Source organism: Abramis brama, assembly GCF_963993115.1.
Source record: "Abramis brama genome assembly, chromosome: 18".
Classification (NCBI taxonomy): domain Eukaryota; kingdom Metazoa; phylum Chordata; class Actinopteri; order Cypriniformes; family Leuciscidae; genus Abramis; species Abramis brama.
Window position 1 is genome coordinate 18,455,726 of NC_139980.1, and position 16,598 is coordinate 18,472,323.

Below are 16,598 nucleotides of genomic sequence, written 5' to 3' on the forward strand. Positions count from 1 at the left end.
CATGAGTGGGGTTCTGGGTAAGAAACAGAGACTGAAGAATCCTTTGAAAGGGGTGGCTGGTTAATGATTCAGTGATCTCTGTACAGACTCAGCTTGCTCAGCTGCCATCATCCCTTCAGGTGCCTCCGTGCGAAAATATGCACAGTTTTCTTTCAGGAACTGATCACGTCATGGTCTAATATATGTATTTGTGGTATCTTCTAAGGGCGCCTGTTTCTCTTAAAAAGCCATAAAATGATACATAAAGGGCCTCTGAGATGTACATCTACATAAATCCTTCAAAAATGATAACTGTTACATCATTACTTGCAGTAGAAGAATTATTATTGATTAAATGAATATCAATATCCTGACTTGTTCACTGGCGAGAGGGCAGGACAACCTGTCACTCACATGAGATCGACCAATAGCAAACCACAACCATCCAATCACTTACCGATTAACTAAATCAAGTCCCATTTTACACTTTTTCTTGTTCCATTTCACTTGGATATACTGTACATAACAAAAGGGAAGAAAAGTCTATTGCAACTTCCTTTTCATGGTAACTTCACTCAACTTTATACTTCACATTTAGTTGTGATAGCGCTTAAATACTGTAAGTGAGAGGAAATTCTTTTTTTAAATTTTTTATTCAGATATAGTTAATTGGTCTTATATTTCACATTACAATTATTTTGTATTTAGACTACTGCCATATTATTTTTCTGACTTGAATGCTGGATTTGGCGGTACGTATTTCCCAGGTGCACTTGAATGCATTAGTCTATAGGATTTTTTCATTCATGTTATGATGAGTTATCATTCGTGATTCAAACAATATTACAACTCATCGAAATTTTACAGCTAGCTGAGTTTTTACTTTATTCTCATGAAAGTGTTATGGGTTAAAGAGTTTTTACTTTCATATTGTATTTTTCTTTTGGTCTATTTAAATTGGTTTTAAAATCATATAGCAGAATGAGATTTCACTAAGTACAACATGCTCCTGGATCAACATCTTTGTTGATCCTGGAACAACATTCCAATCAACCAATCAGATTTGAGGGACAAGTTTACAGTTTATGTCAAGTTTAGGCTTACAGTATAACCAGGGTTAGGTGCTTCTACATCAGTGTTATTCACCTATCATTTCCCTCTGATTTTAGGGATAACTTATAGGGATATGGTTAGGATGACATTTTCAGACTGGAATGTTGTTCCAGGATCAACAAAATCTGTTGACCCAGGAACGCATCTAACTGCAAAATCAGGACATACAAAATCATATGTCCCTGTTTGTTGCTCTACAGATGTTTTCACTGTTTACATTGTGGTGTACAAAAATGCATTTCTTTATTTAGGAAGTGAAAACCAAATGATATTATCAACAACACTTTCTTGCTCCACGCTCTACTACTCAACTCTCAAACTTCAGGGTGTGTTCAGCCTAAAAGAGGAACCAAAATACATAAATCCAAAGCAATATAAAAGAAAATTAGAGAGTAATTGTTGATGTTTCCATCCGCCTATTTTTATTTTGGGATATTGCATAAAAAGTGCTGGATGAAAACACCAAGATGAAATTCTAAAAATGCGCATAAAAAAACGTATGCGCTCAATTGAGGGAGGCGGATACATTTTTTATCCGATAACAAGAAATGCACATAAACTATGATGAAAACACATTTACTGAATAAATCCCTTGAAAACTCACAAGACTTTGCCTCAACAGTGGATCTGATAACTAACCAGTAGATACGTTTTATTGTACAACATCTCAAATGATCATTCTGAAATGCGTGATTCATGTGATTGCATGATAACATGACGTTTATTGCGTTGTGCTGTGTGCTCTGAGTCAAGTAATTTATGATGTACGAAAAGAGAGCCACAGTTTCTTCCCCAATTGCAGAAACTTGCATTTTTATTACAGATATTCTGAGACAATTTCCCAGTAAGTAATGATTTTATTATCTTGAACACATGGGATGGAAACACTGCTTTATTCGCAAATGTTTTATGCAATATTCCAATTCTGTGCATAAGTTAAATTTGCAACTTTGGATGAAAACATAGGGTTCTTCTGTTTAGTTTAATTGTCTGTTTGTTCATGTGTCTAGAGGTACGTTTACCTACCGACGCAATGTACGAAAAACGGTTTTCATTTGTGTTTTTTGTTTACAGACGACAACGTTGTCAAAATCATGCCAGGCCAGTAGTTGGCGATGTCACTTTGTAAAGAAACTACACGCCTATAGACTGAACACATAATACGCATGCGCATGATGTCACCATTTTTAAAAATTTTCAAAAGTTTGCGTTTTCGCAAACTAAACTAAACGCCCTAAAACGCTGTTGTTGTGTAAATGAACGGCCAAAACGCATAAAAAGTTTTCAGTTTCCTTGATTACTCAGTCTCACCTGTGTCTCTTTTAGTTCTTTATGTATAAATACTCCCTGTTTTGTTCAGTTCTTGGTTGGTTAATGTCTTTGATGTATGGTTTGAAAGAGCTCCTGTAATTCTCCTGCATGTTTTTAGACTGTTTAAAGATACTGCCTTCTCCGTGCATGTTGTTTATTACAACATTCGTGACAGAAATATTGTAAATAATAAAATAACAAATTCATCATTTTAACTCATCATGATTTTTTACAGGATAACCCTATGAAACATTTTAAAATTAAGATGTGTAACCAGCCATGCGTTAAAATGTAGCCAAACAATAATTAAAGTGCTGCAAATCTTGCAATAGTTCCCATATTTATGGTTCTCTAAAGAGACATATAAGCTATATATCCTTCTATTTTTTTGCATTTACAACACTGTTCTTAATTGACATAAGTAGGAGGAGAGAGGAAACCCATTCAAGTACAGTGCAACAGGCGGTGACCGTCCCCACCTCAATTGTCTCTCTTTTCATTGGTCTTCCTAAAGACTGCAGCCAATTCAAAACCACATGCCACTTTCTACACTCCCCCCACAAGTCACAGACAGCGTGGAGAGTGAGAGGGGTCGAAACAAGAGGGAGAATCACCAAAAGAGGAAGAACAACAGAGGCAGAGAAGTTGTTCAAACATGCCAGCGTATGCCACCAACATGAGGTTCAAGTTCCCCATTCTGGCCTTGATACTGGAAGCCGTGACCATTGTCTTGTATGCTGTCTTTGTGGTTTATGACACCGGTGATGCTCATGGTGGGAGTCATCATGATCAAGAGAATAACACTCATCCAGACAGTCCAATGACCCTTTATCCCAGTAAGTATCTGTCAGATTAATATATATGTGTGCATATATCATGTCTTGTTGTGACATGTAAATTGATGGTTGTAATTAAGTCTAAAATTGTATTGGAATATTATTTCACTGACGAAACCAGAACACATTAGGTTTCTTCAGTGAATACATTTTTAAGCGTCAGATATGGAAGATATAGTTGGAAATTGGTAGTGATTGGTGCAGAAATGTTGTTAATTGTCAGTCACCAGAAGCACAGTAAAAGTTGAATAAAACTTTGCTGGATAATTTGGTGTTGCCCCTCCTGCAAATGAATTCATCCTCTTTTAAGCTGTCAACTTTGCTATTGAGTTTCATGGTGCTACTCATTCATCAATGTTCACTGACTGAAGGGTTTATTTCTGCGAAGGCTTTGGCGGCAATGTTTCACTAATGTTCATTCAGCACGCAAGTCTCTAAAAATACTCCCTCTGGAGAGGAGTCAATGCCATGGTCTCCTGCATTCTCAGGAGAAAGACAAAGAGGAGAGGTTGATAAAGTTCAGCTTTAGTATTTTAACAATGCCATCCATCAAGCTTTTCCATTGGTTCTGATTCAGGAGCCAGATCTTACACTGGACATTAACAAAATACTGTAGAGTTTGATTGGATGTACATAATTGTCAACAGCTAAAGGTAAAGGAGACATTCTCCCCTCGCCTAAAAATGTTAATAAGCTTGTTTATTTTGGATTGTGACTGTCTGAGGACCACTGATATAGAGAATTTGTTCCCTTATGAAAGGAATTATTCCTTCAGTCTGTACATTTCCTTATAGATGTTTCCAACATCAATTGCATTCCTTTATTTTTCTCTGCATGCTATGCTCATTTGCAGAGATGATATGCATTGGCTGTAAAATACCCTTATTTCCTTTTATCTTCAAATTGCACTCGTATAGTTGCTTGCTTGGACACGGTTTGGACTAAAACCAGCTCTAGGGTGTGGAGAGGATGAACATGCAAGATTAGTCTCAATGTCACATGTGTCCTCAAAGTTTCCATTCAACCCTTCAAAATTTGTAACCTGCATAATTGTCTTAAAGTTACAAGTACATTGAACTTTAATGTTAATTTCATTGGTGAATTTATATAGGACTTGACAAGAACAGTCATCTGTTTGTTAATTGCAGTCGTAGTTTGTTGTTCTTTGTGGTTTTCACAGTACCCTACAGAGACACGACTAGTCCAGCCCCCTTTATCCTTTAAACAACTATCTTCTCCAATAAACAGTTTAATTGTGCAGTTAAATCTCCAGATTCAACAAAATATATTTACCCTTAACAATAACTCTTCTGCCTTTGATTTGCAATAGGTGTGTTCAGAGACAGTGTGAGCCTGCATGTTAATGTTGTCAATCAGTCAGCATTCTTAATATCAGTTACTTTGCTTTTTTTTTTTTTTGGCATAGATATACTGAATAGATAAAACTTTTTAGTTTTCAAAGTGCTGGGCATGTGAAGTTGTATATATATATTAGAGCAAGGGGTCTCAACTCTGGCCCTCGAAATCCACTTTCCTGCGGAGTTTAGCTCCAGCCTTGATCAAACTTGCCAAGTAACTTTCTAGTAATCCTGAAGACCTCGATTAGCTTGTTCAGGTGTGTTTGATTAGGCTTGGAGCAAAAATCAGCAGGAAAGTGGACCTCGAGGGCCAAAGTTCAGAACCCCTGTATTAGAGCATTCAAATTATTTGCCACCCAATGAACTTGATGACCTTTAAAAACTATTAAAAGAAAACATGAAAATTAAATAAAAATAAAAAGCATATGTGTTGATAGACTGGGAAAACTAAGGCCATCTGTTACTTTTGTACAAACATGCAAGGCATTCCAAAAATGAATGAGAAAAGCTTCAAAGAAAATAAAATAAAGGGCACTTTAATCTTGGCAGCAGAGAAAACAGATATAGCTAAGTTATGTCACAGCGCTCTAAATTAGCGCTGACAGAATGTAATTAAGTAGTTGAACATTTGTGAAGAGAGGAACATTTCCACCCATTAGGAAAATGGGACCTTTGAGATCTTATCAGCAAATCTGTTGCATGTGGGAATATACGAAAAATTTCACTGGGGAAAATGATTTTGTTTGTTGTAAGAGCCAATGGTTGGGAAAAATGAATTATGCACTTTTACTCAGCCGGCAAGTTTATCTGTATTCCTCTATGATGCTCTTCCAAAGTATGCATACATTAAATAGCCAGTGAAAAGTCCAACTCTATCACTGTAAATATGTTTTCAACAGAAAGATCAGAGGAAAAGACTTGGGCCTTACAACAGCTGATAAGAGTAGATAACCTCTGTTTCAGCTGTGTCAGAGGCCCACTTAAATGTTTTTTGGGGGGGTTCAGCAAGACAGCATTTTATTGCTCAACAACCATCAAAGACTACTGACAATAAAGTAAACGACTGGTTGAATACAGAGTAAAAAAAACACTACTGTGGTATCACAACTGGATTGGAAGTAAGAAGGATGGGAAGGGCTGTGGTGATATAACAGCTAGATCCTATCAAATTTTGGGGGATCCTTTGTTGAGATGTTTTCTGTGAAACTTCAAAAAATGACCAGTGAGAATAGAGTTTATGCAGTTATAGATCACATTCTCTTGTCTGTTTGTTTTTAGATGGATTGCATAGCAAGATAAGACTGAACTTTGCTGATTTTTAATCATTGCATATTTATCTGAAGTTTTCCTGTTTAGTCTGTTTTTACTGTATCATCGTATACAGACCTTTGTACGGTCTGCTGTCAGCATGGAATATGTTATAAAATGATCGTTTATGAAGAGAGCAAGCAATAAAAATATATTGCAAGCTATAAAAATATGCAGCTAGCAAATAAAAGTACCTCTATAGGCTTAGTTGGTAGTACTTCCAGGGTTCATCGGCTATCTTGATGAGCTTAGCAGATGTCAGACCATGAGCACTATGATTGATGACTATTTGGGTTTGTCCACTGGCAAGTTTAGATTTTGTGTGGATTACTGAATGGGTGGAGGGTTTCAGAGGCATTCCGAGGAAGCCTGAAGTAATGTTTGCCTATTCAAAGTCTGGTGCCGCACCTTGGAGGTTCACGCTCTGCAGTTCCACTTGTCTCTCTTGGGACTGACAATGAGACCCGTTTAAACTTCCTGACAATCGTTAATGTGTCTGATTATCATCAGTAGGGGGACAATGATATGGTTTGCATTGTGTAGTCTGAAAACGGGCCTTGCTGATGAATCAGGTGTTCTGGACCATATCCTATCTCTGTGTCCAGGGATGTTGACTGTACAGCTTCCTGAGCTGGACAGTGTAGAGCTAATTTCCTCTCTGCAGGAAAGATAGGCTAAGGCCAGCAGTATTGGTGCTATGTGTTACTAAGACAATCAATGTGTGCATTTAAGTATTGTTAATTCATACCATTTTTTATACATATAATATATAGGCCTAAGTGAACCTACTCTTAGCATTTCCTTGCTTCTCTTGAAAAGCAACCAGTTTGCTGCAATTTACTTACTACATTCATCCACATTTTGGCAGGGAAACACCATTTAATTCAAAATGCAGCAATATAATATACATCATAGCAATGAAATTATTAATCTGTGGATCAGTGTCACTCAATTTCTGACATGGTTTCCATTCCCAATGGTCAGTATCATTCATGAAAACAAATGATTTCAGGTTGCTTTGTCACTGCAAATCTCTGGTTGTGTTTATGCTTTTTGTCAATCCAAATTAATCCAATTGAGTTTCAGATTCTGAAAGTTCTGTGTACTTTAAACTTTGCAATCAGGGTCACATATTTGTTTACATGTGCATTACATTAGTGCATGTGCAGTGCCCAGTCAACACTTTCTTAAACATAGAAAGCCACTTCGAAAACATCTTATGGCTTGTCGTGTTGCACCCAGTTAGGGCACTGAAATTGCTTGAATGTAACTAATCATGGAATAAGTACATTTTAACGCTCATTAGAGTCATGTGAAATAAATAAAATTACACATGCCAACAGGGTCACTTAGGGCACCTTTTTATCCTGTCATTCATAGACTAATAGAAGAGCACACAAGACCTTTGTACCACATGGTTTTTGGCTGAAGAACATGAGCATTACAAATTTGCAAGGTTTACTCTAAAACAGACTTTTTTGTGCTGAGCAGAATCGTGTTGCTGTGTAAAGATTCTTGGAGTACTTTACTGCTTAATATATTATGCATTTTCTCTTGTACTTTAAAAGAAACAGGTCACCTTGAAAATAAATTTCTGTCATGTGTCATTTACTCGCCCTCATGTATTTTCTTTTTTGGTGTCAAAACACAAATCTTCATGCATTACTGTCAAGCTCTACCAAGGAAAGGACAAAAATAGCAAAATATCATAAATGTTGTTCATATAATCTGTTTGCTACAATTCTTAAGTCATAAAATAGCTTTGTGTGATGAACAGAAGTTGTAAATCACTGCTATAGTGCACCTTTTCATTGCTGACCTGTTCAAACTACTGATGGAGTAAATGTGGTTCTAGAATGCTGTGAATAACTTCAGGCTTTAGATGTGGAGAAACCACTCTCTCATCAACCTTTTATCCATGTGTCCAGTGTTTCAGGATGTACACGTGATGATCTTCATTGGATTTGGTTTCTTGATGACCTTCCTAAAGAGATATGGCTTCAGCAGTGTGGGCGTCAACCTGTTGCTGGCTGCCTTTGGCTTGCAGTGGGGTCTTCTCCTGCAGAACATCTGGCACATGCATAATGGAAAAATAGAAGTCACCATTGATAGGTAAACTCATCCTTTTGGTGACCGTAGGATCTTGGGTGACTGACTTAATATAGCTGCTCCTTATTTTATTATCCAACAAAATAGTTAAATGCTAGATGTTCAGTTACATTTAACTCAATTTAACTTTAAATGTAATCAATGTAAAACAATAAAATGAAATACATATCTGACTACATATGCCTATGAGTAAAACTCTGCATCTGTCCCATAATTCCTTCTCTACAGAATGATAAATGCTGACTTCAGTACAGCAACTGTTCTGATCTCGTTTGGAGCGGTTTTGGGGAAAACCAGCCCTGTCCAGCTTCTCATCATGACCTTGTTGGAGATCACCATCTTCTGCATCAATGAGCATGTGGTTGTGGAAATTCTTGGGGTTTGTAAAGGTTTATTCGTTCATTTACTTAATTCGTAATTTTATTGTTCTTGGCGGAATCAACCATCTCTTCAATTCTTATTTGACCACTAACTTGATTTGCACCAGATCGAGGGTTTAGTGCAGGTTAAACATTATTCATAATTTTAGTATTATTTTTAGCAGAGTCCCAATGTTCATGCTGTCTGAGTTCCTGCAAAGTAATTTTTTTTTTACAAAAGGAAGCTGGGTCAAAGATGAAGGAAAAAGGCTATTTTCTATCTCCTTCCTAAAGTTGACAGGATAAACTTGATGAACACACCCAGTGTTCCAATAACAACTAAAACACATGGTATCATAAACACCCTCTTAGTCATGAAGAAGATTTAGTGCCTGGATTACCTGGGAATAAAGGAAATTAATGATGTGATGAATCTGATATTGAACAGTTGATGGCACCGCTACAAAATAACCTTACCTTAAAGCTGCAGTCAAACTTAAACTTTTAGGCTACTGAAAGTTTTTCATCTGTTCTTCATAACCATTCCTGTTTCTTAACAGGTTTCTGATGTTGGTGCCTCCATGACCATCCATGCTTTTGGGGCTTACTTTGGATTGTCTGTCGCTCGTGTTCTTTATCGCCCAGGTCTTCGGAACGGCCATGATAAAGATGGATCAGTCTATCATTCAGACTTGTTTGCAATGATCGGTATGTGTAGACCTTGGTGTTTAATATATATATGCCTGCACAAAATGTAGTCTAGAAAATATTGGTGGTGACATTAAGCTTTTAACTTACTGTACTTCTGTAGCTCACAACATAATTTATGTCAAATCAAATCATTAAAGTGCAGGGCGGTCTCCATTCTGTGATTTGGTAAGCATGCCAACACTAAAAATGTGCTTAGAAAGGTGTAATTCATCAAGCTTTGTGTATGTATAGGTACATTCACCATTCCACTTTTCCTGTGTCTGTAGGCACAGTCTTCCTGTGGATGTTCTGGCCCAGCTTTAATTCTGCTATTGCTGAACCTGGTGCTGCTCAGCTAAGAGCTGTTATCAACACATATTTCTCTCTGGCTGCTTGTACTCTGGCTGCCTACGCTACCTCCAGTCTGGTGGAGAAGAAAGGGAAACTTGACATGGTGGGTCATCATACCAGTCTCTTGTTATTGTACCAGATCTCACATTTAGTAAGCCTTATGTCTTAGCCTGTTGTGTTCTGTTGCACAGGTTCATATTCAGAACGCCACGCTGGCTGGAGGTGTTGCGGTGGGTACCTGCGCTGACATGGACATCCAGCCATTCGGAGCAATGCTGATCGGAACCACTGCAGGCATCATCTCCACCGTTGGCTTTAAGTTCCTCACTGTATGATATTCTTTCACATCCCAGACTTTCTCTATACCATAAATCAATCGCATATTGATCCATCTTTGTGTCCATCACTCTCTTTCCTCAGCCCATACTCGCCTCCAAACTGGGAATTCAAGACACCTGTGGCGTGCATAACCTCCATGGCATGCCGGGCATCCTAGGTGGTCTTGCCGGCATTGTGGCGGCAGCACTGAATAAGAAAAAAGGGTAGCTGTCAGCTCTTAACATTTTGTTTTGGGATTTTTGCTATTACCAGTATGGCAATAAATGGTTTTAATATCTCTGTGCTTGTTTGTCCCAGTGTTTCAGCAGCTCATCAGGCAGGAGGTTTGGCATCATCTCTAGGGTTTGCTTTGGTGGGTGGGTTGATCACAGGTGGGTACTGATACAAGCACCATAAAATCTGCAAGACATTGCATTTATGCATTTATTTTTATTCAGATCTAATTCATTTTATTCAGATTAAAACCATATGAAACCAACATGAATTCAAAGAGTACACTTTTTTAAGAACTTGGCACATGGTTTTTATCTAGATTTTTGGACACACTTATTTGTCACTGACCCACTTAACATTACCTTATTACATTGCAAAAAAAAGTATAAAAATGTATTTAAAAAAAAAAACACAAAGTAAACAATTTTTCATACTTCATCAGGTATGATTATGAAGATTCCATTTTGGGGACAGCCACCTGACCAAAACTGCTTTGATGACGCAATCTTCTGGGAGGTACGTCAAGTAAAGGATAATGTACATCCAGCCAGTCGTTACCGCAGAATAAACCCTGACAGGGTGATGAGGACCCCGACGCGAAGCTGGATGTACATTATCCCGCTTATTACACGGCTACTTGCCACATAAGTAAATAATTAGACATGAAATATTGATATGAGTTGAAACAATTTATTAGCTCTTTAAACTCAAACGTAAAAACGTTGCTAGCAAGCGGCAAGTTCAAACTAGACAGACATTTAAGAGATATGGTACTGTCATACCACTTATTACATGGCATTTCGCCACATAAATAATTATGGGGATAAGAGATATTGATTTGAGATTAAACTGTTTTAAAATCGTACCTGTTTGTTATTTTTTAATCCATTACAGTTTACAAAACAATTGTCAAAAAAATGTCAGCAGCTGTGTTTGGATGAAACAAGAGAGAGCGAGTCTGAGATACTAATTAATATAATATAATTAATATGATATAATTAAATATCTGTACACAAAATGTTGATTTTGCTCACCGAACGCAAAACTTCCACGCCTAGCAAGCGTAAAGTGCCGACTGTGACAGTTACCCAGATGAGCCTGTGTTATCAGTTTTTACCGGTTGTTATCGGGGAACAATATACCGCTGGATGGAGCGATTGACCAATCAGAATCAAGTATTCCAAAGAGCCGCATAATAAAAAAAGAGAAATTACTAAATGCTATTTAGCAATATGGTCACAACATTTTTTTACATTCATGAAAATGTCTTGTAGCTTATAAGTTTGGTAATTGTGGATGCTTTTGATATGCAGGTACCGGAGGAAGAGGAAGAAACCGAAGAGCGTTTGACTCATGGCGATTTTTCCCAGAACAAAGCAGAGGCTTAAAGCTTCACAACACAACACCAACTTCACAACACAAGAGCCAATAAGGTCCAATAAGCACCTCCGGAGCTTTTCAACCATCAGCATCTACACCACTAAAATCTTTAACAGCTGTTAAAGATTTTAGTTTTAGCTTTTAGCTGTTAAAGACACCAGTGAACACCATGAAGCATGGATTCTTTTGTAAGTGGTGCTTTTCTAAATACATGTAGCTAAAATTTTAAAACATGCAATTCATATTATTAAACTGATAAGTGGTCTCTAAAATCTTCTAAGTGTAGGCATTATACACTGTAGCAAATGTGTTGTTTCAACTTAAAAAAGTAAGCATTCATGCTGCCTTAAATTTTTTTTAAGAAAAAATTAAGTTTAGTCAACTCAAATATCCAAGTTGTAGAACTTCACATTTCAAGTTGATTAAACTTAAACTTAGCACTAACACTAACTTTTTTAAGTTGAAACAACAATTTCTTTTTCACAGTGTATAGCCTAATGAAATGTAAGATGGTTAAAGTGTATTACCAAAAAGTTACTGAGTTAACTCAAAGTGCGGGTCAGTTATTGTTGTCATCTGCTGAATTGCACTTAACAGACACTGACTGACTAGTTGCTCACTGTAACATGCCAAAAATCTGAGCCAATGTGAGACTTCTTTCTTAAATGCCTTTTGATCGTAGTTTATTTTGCTTTGAATGAGCTTTTTTAGTTTCTACAGACCCAGTTTTAATCATCGCTAGATGATGATATATATATATATATATATATATATATATATATAATTTTTTTTTTTTTACAATCTTGTCAATTAGTCCACATCCAAAGAGAGATCCTTCAACTTTCTTTCAACAATTATAGTTGCTTATTATTGTGATCAGTAACAACCCTTTATGCAATGATATAAGAAGTATTTAAAACTATTGTATCCTGAAAAACTAACAAATATATTGTTGACTTTTATATTTTACACACAATTTCTAATCATATAATATGAACTCAGGCAAGCAGTGGCCCCAAAAAGTATTTCAAGTCCCTTTTAAAATTGTATATAAAACATAAAAAATAAAATATCAAATAAAGTGACATGTATTTAAAACAAAGATAACCAAGCACAGTTTCCCAAGTTGTTAGGTTTAAAAAATATGAAACAACAAGATATACACTCATAAAAAAGACAACAATTTTGGACACTTTCTGGTTGTGAAGAAACTGCCCAAAGGACTAAAGGACACTGGGACCAACTGATTAAATGTAATGGCATAAATGGCTAAGAAATGTGAAGTTAATTCTGAGGAAAAGCTGTAGCGTCATTTGTCTTCAGTGTGATGTAGTGTCCAAATACATTTTGGGGCCACTGTACATTATGTCTTTGAAACTTTTTGTCAGGATTATTGTACAACTATGATGTCATACAACAGCATTACATAAAAGCTCTCTTACTGCATTGCTTGAACTTTCAGCGTGTAGTACAAATAAGCTGACGTGATCGGATAGTCACTGCTTGCACTTGGTAAGACTTCCAAATGCCATGTTGTTTTAAGATAAAGAGGCTATGGAAAAACTCCTTGCAAGCTGACTTACTGATTTAATTTTTGTCTTTGAATGTATGTGTTCCCACATGCCTCACTCCCAAACCTCATCAATTCATTGTATTTGAAAACTCTGTGAATGTATTAAACTTTTACTGTCATTTATAAAATCAGCCTATCTGAATTTTTTTATTATTATTATTATTATTATTATATTTAAGGCTGCTAATGTGTGATTTTAGTAACAGAGACTGTGTTCTGTAAAAAGGTTTTAAGATATTTTTAATGCTGTGCTGTGGTATGGTATGTTATATAATTTCATTATGCATGGTAACCAGATATACACTTTTCTTTATACATTTACTTAAACAGCCCAATCTCAAGGTTTATTTAAAAAACAACAACAACAAAAAACGTGTAGTTGACACGTCTGCTATTTTATTTATGCCCATGTAACTACTTGCCTGTGCCTTTTATTGAAGCTTATTCCTTTGAATAAGCTTTGTTTAGACCCAATTTCGTTTGGTCCCCGGGGGCCACCCCCCCCCCCACCCCAGCCCCCCCCACCCCATCCCGCGCTGGGCCCCCCCAAACCCAAAAAATGCAGTTTTTCCTAAATAACTACCTGAACCGTGGCACCGAGGATGAAGAAATTTGCAAAGTATGTTGGTCTTAAGGGCCCACATCAACCTAGCCCATAATCGATTGTCAAAGTTTTTTAGTTTTTTTTCCCCGTCAATCTACTGAATTTTCCGTCAACGATACCAGGGACACCAAAACACCGGGGAACATGAAATTTGGTGGGCATGTAGCCCCACTAGACTTTTACGGAAAAATTTCGTAAATAATAAATAATTTTTTTTTTATTTATGTGCACATTTAGTGACTGTACACTCATCGGCCTGTAGATGGTGCTGTTGAGCAAAGGGTTGCTGGTTTAGGATGATACTGTCACACACACACATGTAGGAATACAAACAAACGCAAGCATGCACACACACTGACATCCACACGCACAGACACACACCCATACACACACATACAAATCCACATGCACAGACACACACACACAAACACACACGCACACACACATGTACGCACGCATACATACACGCACAGACACACACACACACAGACACACACATACACAAACACACACACATACACACACACACACAGACAGACATGCACATACTACTACTTTTTTTAGGTATCAGCCATATACCCGATTTACCAATACCCAATGTGTTATGCTTGGGCAGTATACTAATGACGTGGGTGGGACATGTTTCATGTCATGTTAGATCACATCCTGAGAGTCTACGCTTTCAGAAAATATATAGTTTATATAGTTGAATCAGTTTTCTCTTCATGGTACAGACCAAAATGTATTATGTGTACACTTTCTTCACCTAAATCCATAAAATCCCATTAATTTCAATGGGACATTTACTTAAGTGTTCTACTAGGTATATGGGGCGCCGTTTGTAAAGCGTCTCATGCTGAAAATAACAGTAACATTTTGTCACATTTAGCTTCAAACAATGTTGTATTTAACTGGTATGAATTTTTGACGGTCACTTTTTAGCACATTTACAACAATATTTGTCAACTTAGAGACATTTTAAATAGTTAAATCTAAATATTAAATGTTACACCTAAATGCTAAATCTAAATCTAAATGTTAAATATAAATCTAAATGTTAAATATAAATCTAAATCTAAATCTAAATGTTAAATCTAAATCTAAATGTTAAATCTAAATGTTAAATCTAAATCTAAATGTTAAATCTAAATGTTGAATCTAAATCTAAATGTTAAATCTAAATCTAAATGTTAAATCTAAATCTAAATGTTGAATCTAAATGTTTCGGGTGAAACTAAATATTTAACTAATATGCAAAATCAAAATGCCGGTAACCGGAAGTGCCAAAATAAAAGCTCGAGGAGGTCAGTGTGTGTTTATAGCATGGTTTATAGTGTCGAATAACGAATAAAAAACATCTTATCCGAGGAAATGGACTCCTGGACATGGATTATCGTGATAATAACTACCTAAAATAATAAACACGTTTGGAGAAACTGTATTTGAAGAGTAGGCTAGTGTCACTTTTATGAAAAGTGCGGGATTTATGACCTGTAGCCATAATAGCCAGCCACGAGGGGGCTCACTTTGACTGAATGTCACGTCATCACTCTCTCATCACCCTCATCACGAAACTCTACAGTTTCTCCAAACGTGTTTATTATTTTGGGTAGTTATAATCGTTATTTTTTAGTTATTATTATTAGATGGTTTTTATTCGTTATTTGACACTATATAAACCATGCTATAAACACACACTCTAGCTTTTATTTTGGCACTTCCGGTTACCGGCATTTTGAATTTGCATATTAGTTAAATATTTAGTTTTACCCTAAACATTTAGATTCAACATTTAGATTTAGATTTAACATTTAGATTTAACATTTAGATTTAGATTTAACATTTAGATTTAACATTTAGATTTAGATTTAATATTTAGATTTAACATTTAGATTTAGATTTAGATTTAACATTTAGATTTAACATTTAGATTTAGATTTAACATTTAGATTTAGATTTAACATTTAGATTTAACATTTAGATTTAGATTTAACATTTAGATTTAGATTTAACATTTAGATTTAGATTTAGATTTAACATTTAGATTTATATTTAACATTTAGATTTATATTTAGCATTTAGGTGTAACATTTAATATTTAGATTTAACTATTTAAAATGTCTCTAAGTTGACAAATATTGTTGTAAATGTGCTAAAAAGTGACCGTCAAAAATTCATACCAGTTTTTTTAAACATTGTTTGAAGCTAAATGTGAAAAAATGTTGCTGTTATTTTCAGCGTGAGCCGCTTTACAAACGGCGCCCCATATAGGTACAGTGGGAATGAGTTTAATTTTGTTAACATTGTTTTTTTTAAAACTCTGGGACCAGGGCTACAAGATAAAACCACTTTTTTGGGGAAAAAATGTTTTTTATTTCAGTAAAACACAACAAACCCATGCCAAAGTCAGATAACTGACTTTTACCATCAACAGCCACCTCAACCGTTTGGTAGAGGTTTGTAGAAATTGAATGGGAGGGTCCTTTGGAAAAAAAATCACAGATTTTTCATACTTAGTATGTATAAATATAAGTATATATACTATTTTGATCCCGTGAGGGAAATTTGGTCTCTGCATTTATCCCAATCCGTGAATTAGTGAAACACACTCAGCACACAGTGAACACACAGTGAGGTGAAGCACACACTAATCTCGGCGCAGTGAGCTGCCTGCAACAACAGCGGCGCTCGGGGAGCAGTGAGTGGTTAGGTGCCTTGCTCAGGGGCACTTCAGTCGCTTTTTACTGTTAACCACTGTTATGGATGTGACGTTTTCACATTATGGATGTTAAGTGTCTAAACTAATGACTTTTGATATAAAACTTAAATAGTAATGGCAAATAATTACAAAACTCTAAATTATCCATGATCCACAGGAATACTCCAGACAGTCTTTTAAAATATACAACTTATATACATAAACACGCAATACAGCCAAATTGCTCCACGTAATTTATTTTTGTGGAAAGCCAGTGCAGGCCTGAGCGGCGGTCATATTTTGTACCGCCATGCGGTACATCTAGTTTGTTTTTGTTTTACAATTTTGCCAATAGAGGGATGACATATTTTTGTAGG

The 16,598-nt window shown here is 36.1% G+C and overlaps 1 protein-coding gene across 1 annotated transcript; it reads left to right on the forward strand.

Annotated features, from left to right (window-relative positions):
• Positions 1-2,947: 2,947 nt before the first annotated feature.
• Positions 2,948-11,704, forward strand: rhag (Rh associated glycoprotein). The gene is made up of 10 exons (XM_084090609.1): positions 2,948-3,239; positions 7,834-8,017; positions 8,243-8,393; positions 8,934-9,081; positions 9,351-9,517; positions 9,606-9,743; positions 9,835-9,956; positions 10,051-10,124; positions 10,409-10,482; positions 11,280-11,704. Exons 1-10 carry the CDS (start codon positions 3,059-3,061, stop codon positions 11,352-11,354), a joined length of 1,314 nt encoding a protein of 437 aa, XP_083946735.1. The 5' UTR covers positions 2,948-3,058; the 3' UTR covers positions 11,355-11,704.
• The last annotated feature ends 4,894 nt before the right edge of the window (positions 11,705-16,598 follow it).

Bases quoted from the DNA above. Each gene is read 5' to 3' on its own strand.
- rhag (XM_084090609.1), top strand. From the start codon at position 3,059: ATGCCAGCGTATGCCACCAACATGAGGTTCAAGTTCCCCATTCTGGCC. The intron at 9,082-9,350 runs GTATGTGTAGAC...CTGTGTCTGTAG, and splicing joins AGACTTGTTTGCAATGATCG to GCACAGTCTTCCTGTGGATG. The intron at 10,483-11,279 runs GTACGTCAAGTA...TTTGATATGCAG, and splicing joins ATGACGCAATCTTCTGGGAG to GTACCGGAGGAAGAGGAAGA.